Source organism: Macrotis lagotis, chromosome 1 (assembly GCF_037893015.1).
Source record: "Macrotis lagotis isolate mMagLag1 chromosome 1, bilby.v1.9.chrom.fasta, whole genome shotgun sequence".
NCBI lineage: Eukaryota > Metazoa > Chordata > Mammalia > Peramelemorphia > Peramelidae > Macrotis > Macrotis lagotis.
The window spans coordinates 160,816,863-160,832,354 of record NC_133658.1 but is presented as its reverse complement, the minus strand read 5'-3'; the positions used below and the strand labels follow the sequence as shown (position 1 = coordinate 160,832,354).

At 37.6% G+C, this 15,492-nt stretch overlaps 1 protein-coding gene and 1 pseudogene across 1 annotated transcript in view; both read left to right on the top strand.

Annotated features, from left to right (window-relative positions):
* The first annotated feature begins 1,075 nt into the window (after positions 1-1,075).
* Positions 1,076-2,167, top strand: LOC141514576 (ETS-related transcription factor Elf-3 pseudogene; annotated as a pseudogene).
* A 6,444-nt stretch (positions 2,168-8,611) lies between these two features.
* Positions 8,612-15,492, top strand: part of LOC141518144 (uncharacterized) — a 36,479-nt gene continuing 29,598 nt past the window's right edge. The window contains exon 1 of the mRNA XM_074229919.1: positions 8,612-8,620. Within this exon, the coding sequence (XP_074086020.1) occupies positions 8,612-8,620 (9 nt within the window). The remainder of the gene's footprint in view (positions 8,621-15,492) is intronic.

Genomic DNA, 15,492 nt, shown 5'->3' with positions numbered 1-15,492 from the left:
AACTAATATATAATAAATTATTTCTTTCCTTTCTTCCTCTGTACATTCATAAAAACTGTCCCCATGCATGGATTATAATCTCTACTCATCTCTGCTTTTCAAAATTCATATTCATTCAAGGCTCAGCTCAGGTGCTATCTCCTCTGTGAAGCCATGTCTGATCCTTCCTAAATCCTAGTGCCCTCTTCTGGATTTTCTCTAATCTCTCCTTTACCTCGTTAATTCTGCATCTTTTATTATAACTCCCTGGGCACATGCTTTATCCTTGTTTGGAATGTAAGTTTCTTGAGGGCAAGGGTCATTTTGTTTTTTGTTATAGTATTCTCAATAGACAGCTGAGTGATTCAGTGGATAGAACACTGAGTTTGGAATTAGGAAGACCCATCTTCCTGAGTTCAGATCTTGTCTCAGATACTTACTGGTTATTTGTCCCTGGGCAAGAGACAATCCTGTTTTCTTTAATCCCACTGGAGAAGGATATGACAAATTACTTCAGTATCTTTGCCAAGAAAACTCTATGACTGGTGGTATGTTCCACTGGATCACAAAGAGCTGGACATGACTAGACAACAAGAAGACACCCTGACAACCTTAGGGAATTGCTGACAGGCAGTTCTTAGAAATGATTCTGAAAGGGTGCAGGTTGGTACAGTAAATAGAATGGGGTGATGAAAAGGACTTTTAATCCTAAATCTAATTGTTGTGGTTTTGAGACAGATGCTCTTCATATTAAGAGGAAGAAGGAGATTAAAAGAAAAATTAAATGTCAGTTCTATTTAGCTATCTTGCTCTTCTGTGAAGCCCCCAAAGAACTCAGGCCCAGCAGCCGAAGGCTTTATTTATAGAGGCTTTACTTATATGCTTTACTTATAGAGGCTTTACTTATATGCACAACAACAAAACTCTGAGAATGGACAGAATCTTTTCTTTATAAAGAGAAAAGAGGCTTACCTGGACTACCTCCTGCCGCTGCCTTCCCTGCGCCCTCTGGCTCCAGGCTTACACTCTGAGAGAGAGAGAGAGAGAGAGAGAGAGAGAGAGAGAGAGAGAGAGAGAGAGAGAGAGAGGAAGCCTCATGGTTGCATCTTGTGAGATCAGCAACATTTTCAGCAACTATATCCACACCATGTACCAGGCAGAAGACCCAGCTCCAGCCTCATCGACCACCTTGGGTGGTGATGACCTGGTACTAACCCTGAGCAATCATCAGATGCCCCAAAGGGCACAGACAAAGTCAGCTGGTCAGGGATGCTGCCCCAGCAATGGACAAAGGCCCAGGTCTTAGAGTGGATCAACTGTCAGGTGGAGAAGAATAAGTATGGTGCAAGTGCCATTGATTTTTCCCAATGCAATATGGATGGTGCCACATTGTGCTGATGCCCCCGGGAAGAGTTGGGCTTGATCTTTAGACCTCTGGGAGACGAGACCTATAACCAGCTACAAGACCTCTCATCTGGCACATCTGATGAGCTGAGCTGGATCATTGAGCTCCTGGAGAAGGATGGACTCACCACTCCAGATATCATGGGAGACTCTATCTTTGATCATGGCAGCCCCTTCAACCAAGATTTGTTGGATGACTCAAGGTTGGTCAGTCCCTTTTACCCAGGAAGCTATGGGGCAGGGGCTACTTCTCCAGGCTGCTCAGATGTGTCCACTTCAGGGACTGGAACCTCACAAAGTCCCCACTCAGACTCTGGTGCAAGTGATGTGGATTTAGATCCCACAGACAACAAACTCTTCCTCTTTTCCTAGTGATGACTTCTCCAACTTTAAGAAAGGAGACCTGAAATATGGAAAGAGGAAACAAGGACGGCCCCATAAGCTGAGTAAGGAGACTTGAGAGTGCCTGGAGAGCAAGAAAAGCAAACATACTCCACGGGGGACACACCTATGGGAGTTTATATGGAACATCCTCATCCACCCATAGCTCAATGAGGGCCTTATGAAGTGGGAGAACCAGCATGAGGGCGTCTTTAAATTCCTATGATCTGAGGCTGTGGTCCAGCTGTGGGGTCAGAAGAAGAAAAATTACAGCATGACCTATGAGAAACTCAGCCGTGCCATGAGGTGCCATGAGCGGGTCGATGGTTGGAGACTAGTTTATAAATTTGGCAAGAACTCAAGTGGTTGGAAGGAGGAGGATGTTGTCTTGAGCCAGAACTGAACTAAAATATGATCTAGGGACTCAGCAAACAATGAGCTCGAACCCGGACCAGAGACTTGTTCAGACATTTCAGGACCCCAGCCCTCCAAATCCCTTAAAAGAGGGTGGGTGCTCATGTTGGCTCTGGAAGCCAGTAGGTGTGCCGTAGTGGAGTAAAACTGAACTTTGGCCTGCCATGGGCTTGTTCTCAATAGTTGTTATGGATTATGGAGACTTTGGGCCCCTCCCTCCCCTTTTTTCCTCTTGGAATTATGAACCGTGGTATTGCTGACTGAAACCTAGAGGTCTCTGAGCTGGGATCCCTGAATGTCAAATGGAAGCTAAGGACCCTCTTTTTTATGAACCCTGGGACTGATACTTTGCCAGGTAATGGGAGGCCTCTGAAGATGGCCATAGAGAGAAGACCTATCAGCACCTTGCCTTCAGGCCTGCCCTTTTCCTGTGCTTGGATTCCTTGGGTTGTAGGTCAGAGCACTCCCTAATTTATGCGGTATAAATATGTAAGATGTACATAGAAATCTATTTTTTCAATGATACCCCTACCCTCATATACTCCTTGACCTCTGTTGATGTGTGAGGACAAAGACCAAAGACAATTGTTCTGAGGCCAGTGACTATAGAGACTTCAGCTACTATAAGCTGCTCATGGCCTTCCCCTGGACCAGGACAGATTTGTTTCTTCCTTTTGCAAAATATGCAACAGGAGCTGGGGGGTGGTGAAACTAGTCCCTAGGATTCTTCTTCTCTCCATAATGGATCAAAAAGTTGCAATAAAACATCTTCTGGGGGTTTGTTTTTATTTTAAAAAAAAGAGAAAAGAAATTAAGGATTTTTTCCCCTAATACAATGACTAGGTGTGACTCCCTAAAAGAACTGAAGCTAAAGGAACTGGAGAATAATCCAAAAGAGATCTGATGGAGCTGCAATATGAGGGAAGGGCAAGAGCATTAACTGAGGAAAACAGTCGAATTCAGAAACTCCATCACCATTTTCCCACCTGAGGAACATTTATAACCAACTTTGTACCCAGAGGAAGAATCTCATTAGCAAACATGGGAACAACTGAGTAGCATCTAGAAGAGACTGCTCACCCAACAAGACAAGGGAATTGGTGCCAAGAGCACAATAACATCAGACTTTGGTGACCTTTTAGGATTAGACAGAGGGGGTGAATTGCCTCTCCACATGTGCTCCTTAAGTGTACACCCATCTGTGAGCCCTAGATGTTTTCCTATATTGTACCTTGATCACATGTGTTCCCCACATGTGAGTCCTGACAACACATTTCTTATAGGTATTTCTCTCCATAATAATTTTCTCTAGACATCTACTCTTTACAATGATAAAGTGTATATTTATGAGAGTGTACCCAGGAAATGTCCTATTGCTATATTACTTATTATGCTATTTTATTACATGCTTTTGCTTTAAACTAAATGTGTCCTCTTATTGAATAGTAAAAATAAATAAATCCATTGGTGGACTTCCATGAACTGTTTTTTTTTAAATACCTTTAACTTGGGTTCCTGTATTTGATAAGGATAGTACTGTAGTTGTTAGGCTCAAAACCCCAAAAAATCACTGCAAAATTAGTATTTGAATCTAGGTTTGCTAACTCCCAGACCAACACTCTTTCCATTTCAAGAGTCTAGTGTTGGGTTCTCAGTAAGAATATAACAATGATAAACTATGCAACACAGACCAGCATGAAAAACAAAGATTGAAGATTTTTTAATTCATTTTCCTAGTGCAGCTGATTAGAAGATGATTTCAGACCCAGAGTTGTAGAGTTAGAGTGAAGCAATCCCTTCCAGTTCCCTCTTGGAGCATGAATCTGCTCTAGAACATCCCATATGAGTAATCATTAAGCTTCTACTTAAAGAGCTCCAGTTCTGGGGAACACAGGCACTTCCTTGGGAAAAATGGCTCTCTCAGGCTATCAGGCCACTTTCAGAGTTTTTGCTATGACTTTGAAAGAGCTTGTTGCTTATGATTTTGGAATTTTCTAAAAAAGTTGAGACAATACAAATGCCCCAAGATTATGAATATGCAGATATTTTTATTACAGTACCAATTAAATAAGTCTTTGAAAGAGCTTCTCTATAGTTGCTACTATTACTATTGCCATAAATAATAACAGCTAATAATAATACTTCAATGAATCTGAGATCTTGGTGATGTGGTTATTTCCTCAAAAAAAAAAAAGAAATGCAGATTCCAACTACTTTGCTTTCCTATTCTGGTAAGACTTTTGTCCCTAAGTTTGCCATAGCAGATGCTATCCATTGCTATAGACACTTTACTCAAGTTTTTCTGACTTTATGAAATTCCTTTTGGAACCTGAGAACTGTTCATCCATTGTTGTTGCTGTTCATCTTTATCTTTGTGATCCTATTTGAGGTTTTTCTTGACAAAGACAGTAGAATAGTTTGCTATTTCCTTCTTCAGTTTACAGATTAGGAAACTGAAGAAAATGGGGTTTGGTGTCTTGCTGAGAATCATACAACTAGTAAATGTCTGAAGCCAGATTTTAAACTAAGGAAGATGCATCCTCCTGACTCCAGACTAAAATCTCTATCTGCTGTGCCACCTAGCTTCCCGTTCATCCATTAGTCCTCTCTTTTGCAAAATGACCAGCCCATTTTATTTTATAATTATATTTCTCTTTAATGATAGCTTTTGTTCTACTTCTTCAAAATCCCTAGTTTTCAGCAGCCTACTTATGCCCCCCATGCATCATCATCGTCATCATCATCATCATCATCATCATCATCATCATTATGATTTGCAGACCAATAGTATTAATATTAGTTAATAGTTACACTGACTTTAGAATTTGCTTCTTCCTTTCTTTGTGCTTTTGCTCATACCCTGTCTCTACCTGCCTTCCACTTGCTTATTTCAAATGTGTTTTCAACACTTTTTTCAAAAGTTGGTTCAAGGTCAACCTTCACTAAATTTTTTTCCCTAATGTATTGCTGAGGAACAGAAAGCAAGGAAGTGGTGACCATAGACAAGTAATTTAAAAGCTCTTGTCAATTGTACCTGTTTTATAGCTGTAAAATGAAATATATAAGAAATATCTATATTGTAATAGCCTTAAGAATTTTTTTTTCTACTTTCTGTTTTTTTACCTCTGATTGTGCTAATATAGAAGTTGTTTTTAGATGAAAATCACCTTAATGATCTTAATTCTTTTATTTTTTTCACTTAAAATAGATTTAAATTTATTTAAAGAAGCATTTTGCTTTTACATCATAGTCATTTCCAGAAATCACCCTCTTTTTTCAAACTGAATTGAATTCTCTAATAAAGAAAACTTAAGCAAAAACAATTGTTATATAGAGCCTTTTTGATAATATAGTTAGATCTCTGATCTTGTAATTGATCATCTTTGTTGAATCCCATTATTTGTCTTCTAGGAGATTAGGTCTTGTTTACCCTTAATATTCTATGGCCTTTGAGATCTCTCCTAATTCTAAGATTCTGTGATTCTTTGAACATAACTTTAATGTCCGTTAAGTGCCTTTCAGTGCTAGAATTCTGCACAGTGAAGAGAGAAGATGAATCTATTTTCTACCACAATAGTTTCTATTGCTCTTATTCAATAAAAATGAGTGTTAGTATATTCTACTTTCAATTATTCATGTGAAATAATTATTCAGGTTGTGGCTTATTCAGGACCTTAATGTCTTATCTTCACTTTGACTCCCTAACTTTGGTTGCATGTTGTATTGTGAGGAAAATGGGCAGATACAATTCTGAAATAATTTCATACTTGGAATCAGGAGACCTGAGTTTGAATCTCGGTTAAACCTTTAGCTTTGTGAACCTAGGGAAGTCATTTCCCATACAAATGTTAAGTAAATTATCAAGTACTGTTCAAATGAGAAGAACTAGATAGTTCATTTGTCTTTGTTTACCTTCCTGCTAACAGCTAGCTTTTCATCAAGTTGAATATGATATGTTGTCTCATACCAAAAGCTTTGATGTGCCAGAGTTCTACTGGGTTACAGATAAAATAAGCTGAATCAAGGATCAATTGTTTTCAATTTTGCTTGGTCTCATTGACTGCTATTTTGGGCTCTGCCATTGTTTGATTTATTTGTTGTTTAGAAGGCTACATGGACAAGAGCTCAGTAGTTCCAGGACAACTGTTTTCTTATAAAAAGCCCAATCCATTTGAGACTACACATATAACAAATCCAAATACCTCACCTTTGGTTGAAAAAAGATTTCACTCAGCTTGTGCTTTGAAACATCGATCAGCTACTTTATTTATAATGTCATCAGACTCCTTTTTATGCATAGGCATGGTCATATTTACATAATGTAAGGTCATCAGGAAAGCTTCAGGACTTTAACTAACCAGTCTAGTACCATTCCATGGGATCAAAGAGTTAAAAGGACCCTTGATGATGATGTTTGTCCTTCTTTCGGTAAGATCACTATGACATCAGGGAGGTGATATTATGACATGCAGGAGAATTGGATGTGGATGAGGGAGTACTGTGCTAAGTCACCAGTCTCATTTTCTCCTCCAGAGTCATCTGGATTCAATGGCAAGATATGGATCAGGATGACTGGAGATGACCCTAGATGTGAGGCAATCAGGGTTAAATTACTTGCCCAAGGTCACCAATATTTCTGGTTTCCTTTGTAGTTCTATATATTATATTTTATGCATTAAAACATTATTATGAGATGGGACCTCCAAAATATCAGTAACCCCTTTAGTACAACTTCCTTATTTTGCAGATGAAAAAATTATTTTTTCTGACACTTTCGCCATTATTGGTAGGGCTCATTCATATATTTAGTGAACACTTAATAGTATCTTAGAACCCAAGACCATGGTAGAAATAAAAGGAAGTAAAAGACAATCTCTGCCCCATAAGGAGCTTACAGGCTAAAGATACAAAAATACTTAGAAAGTAATTTGATATAAAGCATCCTTATATGGAGACACCTCCCTCCTCCTCCTACTCTTTTTGATAGGGTGGGATGGGAGGGGGGAGTCACAGGTATTAAACACTGCATATCATAAGACTTTTTAAAAAATATGTTGGCTAGTTTTGTTGAATTTTTTTCTTTCTCCTCCTTTATTATGAAGGTCTTCCTCTCCCAGACTGTTTTTTTTTTATGAAGGCAAATCAGGCCATTTTTTTGTCTCAATTCTTATCTACTCTTTAATTAGTGGGTGGCCATTGCCTAGGACAAACTGAGAACTGGGAAAGATGTTAGCTTTAAAAAGACATAAAAGTCTCCCACTGCATCCTGGGCCATCCATCTCCACTTATCTTGACTTATGACTTGCCACTGAACTCTGATGATTCTAGAGGAGTGAGGCTGATGACTTTGCACAACTCTGCCTCACTTAAATCCATTTCACTTGTAAGTCAAGATATCATCCTTATGATGTCATTGGTCCTCTTCAAGAACCAAGGACAAATGACAACAATATAATATGGAATTTATTATGAAGGCTTACTCTCTGGGAGGGAATATGGTGAGAAATGCAAGTGATGTAAAACAAAAAATGTCAATGAAATTGATTTAATGCAATAAAAATGTTAAATGGAATTTAAGAATGGAATATTTATGGAATTTAAGAATTTCAAATTATCATAAAACTAGAATACCCCTCCATTTTACCAGCAGGTACAAGAAACTGTGAGTTCAGATTCTATTCCTCATTTCTATTGTTCATGTTTCTCTGAATCTTTGCCAGATGGAATCATAGACAAATGATATTTATTTAAAATACATCAAGGAATCAAAACTAGGCAACAGTAACACTATCATGTGTCTCAAAGCTGCTTCATCCAAGAGCCTTGAAAAAAGTACAGTCCACCTTCAATTCTCTCCCCAACCCCCAAATCTTTCCTCTAATTAGAGGAAGATATATGTAGCTTCACCATCCCCCAATTAACCCTTATGTCTCCCAAAACATTTGTCATTGAGTCATTTCAGTCAACTCAGTCAACTCCTTATGATCCCATTTGGAATTTTCTTGGCAAAGATACTGGAGAAGTTTACCATTTCCTTCTCCAGCTCATTTTACAGATGAGGAACTGAGGCAAACAGGGTAAAGTGACTTGACCAGAATAATATAGATAGTAAGTATCTGAGGCTGAATTTGAACTCAGGAAGATAAATCTTCCTGATTCCCATTTTAGTACTCTATATATTACAGTAGTTAGCTGCCCCTCTCCCCAAACACAGTGAATGTGAGTATGAGTATGATTGTGTGTGTGTGTGTGTGTGTGTGTGTGTGTGTGTGTGTGTGTGTCTCAGTTCAGACTGTATGGTTTATGGTAGTTGCCCCAAGTATGAAAGATCCCCATCAATCATCTGGGTGTTCTGACCCAGGCATTGTTTTAGGCTCTGAGAATGTGAATATAAGTAAAGAAACAATCTTCACCACAAGAAGCTTACGTCCTAATGGCGGAAGTAACAAATATACATATATATATATATATATAATCAATATAAAGTGAATAATTACAAATACATACAATGTTATTAAGTGCAAGGTAGTGGGCACTAATTGTTGAAGAGATCTGGAAAGGCTTCATGCAGAAAATCAAAATTATGGGAAATATATAGAAGAGGAAGAATCAGCTACATTTCCCAATAAACCTATTTCACCGTCTAATTTTCATTAGACTCTCTGCCTATTTTTCTTTTCAGCTTACTCTTCCTTTTTTCTTTAAGAATTATGGACAGGACTTTATCTTTTTGACTGGTTCAAAGTTCCTTCCAAAGCTTTGATGCTCTAATTCTTTTAAACTCAGTAATACTCTTGCTAGCAATAGACTCTTCACAGCTTTATGTATAAAACATCTTGTGTCTGTTACTGATACTGGCTGTGATGGCAATACCAGAATTAACTGACAGATAGTTGCTATGAGACACCACAGCTTCAAACCACCCTTGAATTCTTATTGCCAGTAAACAACACCAGTTTCTACCATTTGTACTAGATCCCATAAACTACTTTTGGATCCAGACACAAGAAGGTTTCCTCTTAGCAAGGTAAGGGAAGTATTTCTATTTAATTTGTCAATTCTTCAGGTTGGATAGGATATTTGCATTTTGCATTTTGAATCAAGAGACCCTTGATCCTATTATTTTCATAGCATCACTTGAACCACCTCTACCAAAAAAAAAATCATACCAGATGATAGTGTTTCTTGAAGAACTGAGTAAACCAAATATCCTAGTTAGTAGAGGGTTGCTATATATGTATAATCAATTAAATTTGTAAAAATAACTTAGAATACAATAAAATTCACTGGATGCTAGAACTGCATTGAATAAAAGGTAATTCTTAAGGAAATTCATGATATTATTTCATATATTACATATAAAATAAATAATAGGCATTCTTCTTTAGATATAAATTGGACCAGATAGTTCTGGAGTTCCTTTCAAATCTGAGATTCTGTGATTTTTTTTTTCTTTAAGGATTCAGACAGCACTTTTAACTCCATTTAAGTCTTATCATTATGGGCATAAATTATCAGTGCTCTCTAAATGTTCCAAAGTGTTGACTTAACGGAGAGCTCCTGTTAATGGAATGGTGGTTACAGAGTTTGCAAGTTTATCTTCTTGAATTGAAATGTAAGCACAATGTGGCTTATATATTATAAATAATTTTTCCAAATTTATACTATATAACTATATTACACAGAACAATATGGTTGGAGAGACTAAATAATACAAACATATGTAAATACATACATATACACATGTAGATACATACATATGAAACAATTGATCATATTGTAGGTCCTTTGAATGTAACACTCCTTCAGCTTCATCTAAGTTCATGGTTCTGTCTGAAAACTTTTCTATTCAAATTGACAGGAAGTCAAGCAGTATTTATTAAGGTTCTAATATTTGCCAGGCACCATGTTAAGAGCTGGGAATACAAAGGAAGACAGTAACAGTCCAGTGGAGGAGTCAACATGGAAACAACTAGATACAAACAAGTTATGTGCAGGATAACTTGGAGAAAATCAATAGGATTAAGGAGGATTGGGGAAAGGCTTCTTGTAGAAGGTGGGGTTTTAACTGGGACTTGAAGGAAATCAGGGAAGCCAGGAGGCAGTGACAAGGAGGGAGGGCATCGAGGTCTGAGTCATAGTCAGTGAAAATACCCAGAGTTGGGATATGGAGGATTTTCAACAGGGAGGCTAGTGTCCCTGGTTCAAAGAAAACATGGTGGGAGGTGGAAGGAGTAGTGTAAGGTGTAAGAAGAGTTGGAAAAGTAATATCAAACAAAAGATTTTATATTTAATCCTGGTTGGGGCGGGGTGTTAGAGAGAGTCCCTGGAGATTATTGAGTATGAGGGAATGACATCATCAGAGATGTCCTTTATAAAATTCACATTCACAGCTGAGGGAAGGAGAGACTGGAATTGGAAGGATAAATATTTTATGGAAAGAGATTGGAAGGTGTTTTTCCCTTTTTCAAGCAGATATATTTTTTATTCAGTGTTAAGTGATGAACCTACCATTCACATCTATGACATTGCCTCAATGGCAAAGGCAGCACTCAGTCCTCACTGATGAATCTCTGTGCTAGACCAAGCTATATGACACTTGAATTTCAAGGCAAAGACACAATTAAAATAGAATGGCAAGATAATTACAAGGACATGCATCAAGTATCAATCACCCATAGTGTTCTAGTTGATTTCCAGGTATTTGACCCTGTTATTTCTCTAATACAGCAAGAGAAGGAGGCATGAGCTGGTCACAGAAAAGTGTTCAGGACTAGCATGGTTGACCGATTTAGTTGATTCCCTTTTCATTTCACCACAGTTGCAACTATGGAGCAATGGATTTTTAGCGTTGCATCTAGAAGCTTTATTTCTCTTGTCACAGCAGCAGTCTTGGAATGCTTGTGATTTTTCTTAGGAAACATTGGGGAAGCTTCCTGCTGTGTTTCTCCATGTCTCCATCACTCCATTTTCCATGTTAGCTTTATTCTACCACCTGCATTCACAGCCTCAGTATAGCCTCTACTTAATTGCTATTTCTTTAATTTTCTCCTACTTCCCACACTAGCAACAGATAAAATCCCATGTCATCCTATACCTGAAATATTTCCATTCTTTTTTTAAAACTGGGTATGCTGAAAGATTTATTTTAGGGAGAATTTATCTTTATTATGAACTTAACAAATAATAAATAAAATGGGCAATTCTATATGCATAGTTGAATAGGAAAAGAAGATTGTACCTGGAACTGTTAAACTTATGGGCAGTTTGCCTTTCATTTCAAATGTCATAAATTGAACATATAAATTAACAAAATCCTATTTGTCTGTGATTCTTTCTGACCTTCCTTTTGCTTTCTCTAGTGCATAAAGAAATACTTCAATTTCTGCTTTTTCTTCTATTTTTCTTTGTTTTTTGGATGAACTGTTTTATCTTCAACCTCTCCATTTTACCCACCAATTAATTCTATCCTACTTTAGAGACATAAATATTTTAGGGAAAGAGACTGGAAGGTGTTTTTGCCTTTTTTCAAGCAGATATATTTTTTACTCAGTGTTAAGTGATGAGCCTACCATTCACATCTATGACATTGCCTCAAAAGTGGGATTTGTTCTGATTCAAGAGACACTCAAGGCCTTTTCTATTCGGGAGGATTCACCAGGAAAGGCAATGTGGTATAGTGAATAGAGAATCCTGTATTCAAATCCTATCTCTTATACATATAATTTATGTGACTATTGTTGTTTCATTGTTTTCTGTCATGTCCAACTCCTCATGACCCTTTTTTGGGGGTACTTTTGGCCAGCACTGGAGTGATTAGCCATTTCCTTCTTCAGTTTATTTTACAGATGAGGAAAATGAGGCAAACAGGGTAAAGTGACTTGTCCAAGGTTACACAGCTAGTAAGTATCTGAGTCTAGAACTGAACTCAGGAAGATAAGTTTTCCTGCATACAGCCCTGGCATTCTATGCACTATACCAGTTAGATGCTCATTATATGACTATAGGCTAGGCATTTACTTTTTCAGTGACTCAGACAACCACATCAGATGATAAATTACAGACAAGTTGCTGATCTTTATGGGAGGGAGTTCCCCACACAAATAAGGATCCTAACCCTAGAGCTAGAAGGGACCTCAATACCAGTCCAATCCCCTTCTCTTTATAGAGGAGAAAACTAAGGCTTAAGCATTTAGAAGGTTTGTACAGGCTCATATAGGCAGTCACTGAGATAGATTCTCTGGTTTTCTGGTTTCTCTGTCTTTAGACACGTTGTTCTCTCTGCCTTTTTATCCCAGTTCAGGACAAAAGCAAAGGAGCTTAGGCTCCCCTGGCATAGCCATTGACAGCCCCAGTCACCTCCATGCTCCTTACAGGGCATAATTGTCATCAAATGGCAGATGAACAATGCTTCATAATTGTTTTATTACATGGCCACCTGAGTCTTTACTCATCTTTCTCTAAGGCTCAGAAGTATAGGTACAGTATAAAAGATAGTATCTAATTTGGATACAATTCAGTTAGTTACTGGGTGGCAGGGCTACCAGGTCACACAATGGATAGAGTTCTAGGCTTAGAGTCCAGAAGATCTGAGTTCAAATACAACATTAAATACTAACTAGGTGACCCTAGGCAACCTCATTTGCCTCAGCGTCCTCAATTATAGAAATGGGGATAATAACAGCACCTTTCTCTCAGGGTTACTGTGAGAAAGAAAGAGAATGTTTTTTAAGTGCTTGGCACAGTCCCTGGCAATGGTAGGCACCATGCAATTGCTTATTCCCTCTTTCCCATCTCCTCCATACAAAAACTTCATCTATTTTTTTGGGGAAATTCATGCTTTTTTGCTATTCAAAATTCAGTCCAATTTCCATCTTGTACTTGAAACCTTTCCTGGCTTCCACCCAGTTTCTGGTGTCTTCCTTCCAAAAGAATTTATCATATATATATATATATATATATATATATATATATATATATATATACACACACACACACATATATATATATATATTCTTTGTGTATGGTTATATTGGATATTTTGTATTTCCCCATAGAATGGAAAACTCTTGGAAAGCAGGGACTTTATTTTTTGTCATTGTATCTTCACTCAACGTCCCACATAGTGTTTGGCATATAGTAAATTTTTTTTTTTTTGGCAAGCCAAATGGGGTTAAGTGGCTTGCCTGAGGTCACACAGCTAGGCAATTATTAAGTGTCTGTGGCCAGATTTGAACTCAGGTAGTCCTGACTCCAAGGCCGGTGCTCTACCCACTGCACCACCTAGCCGCCCCCATAGTAATTTTCTTAATAAATATTTGGTTGACAGAAAAACATTGTACACCTTAACAGCAATATGGGGGTGGTGATCAACCTTGATGGACTTGCTCATTCCTTCAGTGCAACAATCAGGGACAATTTGGGACTATCTGCGATGGAGAATACCATCTGTATCCAGAGAAAGAATTGTGGAGTTTGAACAAAGACCAAAAACTATTACCTTCAATTTAGGGAACAAATTTAGGGAACCATTATCTTATTATGTAATTTTGCTATTTCTTATACTTTATATTTCTTCCTTAAGGATATGATTTCTCTCTCATCACATTCAACTGAGATCAATGTATACCATGGAAACAATGTAAAGACCATCAGAATGCCTTCTGTGAGTGGTGGGGAGAGGGAAGCAAGAACGGGGGGAAAATTGTAAAACTCAAAATAAAATCTTTCTTAAAAAATAAATATTTGGTTGATTGTTAACTGCTTTTCAATATATTCTGGGAGTTCCTTCTTACCTTATTCATTCATATTTCTGAGGATGGGATATGGAAAGGGAACTGGAAAGTTTCTCTCTAAAGGTTAGGGATGCAAAGAGAAGAGGAGGAGAAACCCTCTATCTGAGCAATGAAGATATATGGAAGGGATGTTGTTTTATGGTGGATGTATTTTTGGTTATCATAAATTCCTCTATGGAACTTGAGATATAGTTTCCTATTGAAGGAACATGAAATTTATTTATGATGTAGCCAATTATAGTGCTGATGGCTGAAGAGATATTGTTATTTAGCGTAAGAATGTCAACCATTGAAACAGGAACTACTAAATCATGGATAAGGATACCTGAGGGTCACATATAGATCTAGGAAAATATATTAATATTATCTATGTTTTATTGTATTTTTATTTAGTTAAATATTTCACAATTATATTTTAATCTGTTTTAGGTTATACTCATGAGTTTTGGATATGGCTCATGGGTAATGTATTTGCCACCTCTTATTTAAGTAGAAAGGACAGCTAGGTGGCACAGTAGGTGCCTGGAGTCAGGAAGTCTGGCCTCAGATACTTACTGCTGTGTGATCCAGGGCAAGTTACTTTACCCTGTTTGCCTCATTTTCCTGTAAAATGGGGTGGAGAAGTAAATGGCAAGTCATTCCAGTATTTTTGCCAAGAAAATTCCAAATGGGATCATGGAGAGTTGTATATGACTGAAACACCTGAACAACAACAATGATTTAATGAAAAAAAATTGCTGGATTTGAAATCAGGAGATGCTAATTCTATTTATGGCTCTACAACTTTCCAGTTGCATGAACTTGGGTAAGTCATTTTCCCTCACTGAGATTGTTTCATCATTTGTAAATAATAATTTCACAATCTATTTCTCAGTGCTATTAAGAGGAAAACATTTTGCAAACTTCTAAAGAAATTGTACATACAGATACATTGTGCATACAGAATCATGGAATCACAGAATTTGAGAGTCAATCACCAAAGTGGCCAAACCATGCAGAAAAAGTATCCCTACTATAATTTATTTGGAAAACAATCATCTAGATTCTTCTTGAAGACTTTCAAAGAGGGATAACTCACCATCTCTTGAGATGGCTTATTCCACTTTTTGACAACCTTGATTTGTTAGGTAATTTTTACAAATATTAAATCTGTTTGCACTTTTGCAATTTCTTCCTATTCTCCTGACCCTGCCTTGGGAGGCCAACCAGAATAAATTTAACCCCTCTTTCTTATGTTAGCTCTTCAGATATTTGAACAAAGCTCTCATGTCCTCTGAGGCTTCATTCTTCAAGCTAGATATACTCAAGACTGTCAACATTCATGTTGCCTTCCTATTCATATTCTCCGACTTACCAATGTCTTCCTTAAATTGTGGTGCCCAGAAATAAACATAATACTGCAGATGAGGTTGGATGGGGAAGAAAACAAAGGAATCTACCTCTTCCTGAAAGCTGTGCTCTTAATGCAGGAGAAGATCACATAAGCCTTTCTGGCAGTCACTTCATACTTATTACTCAT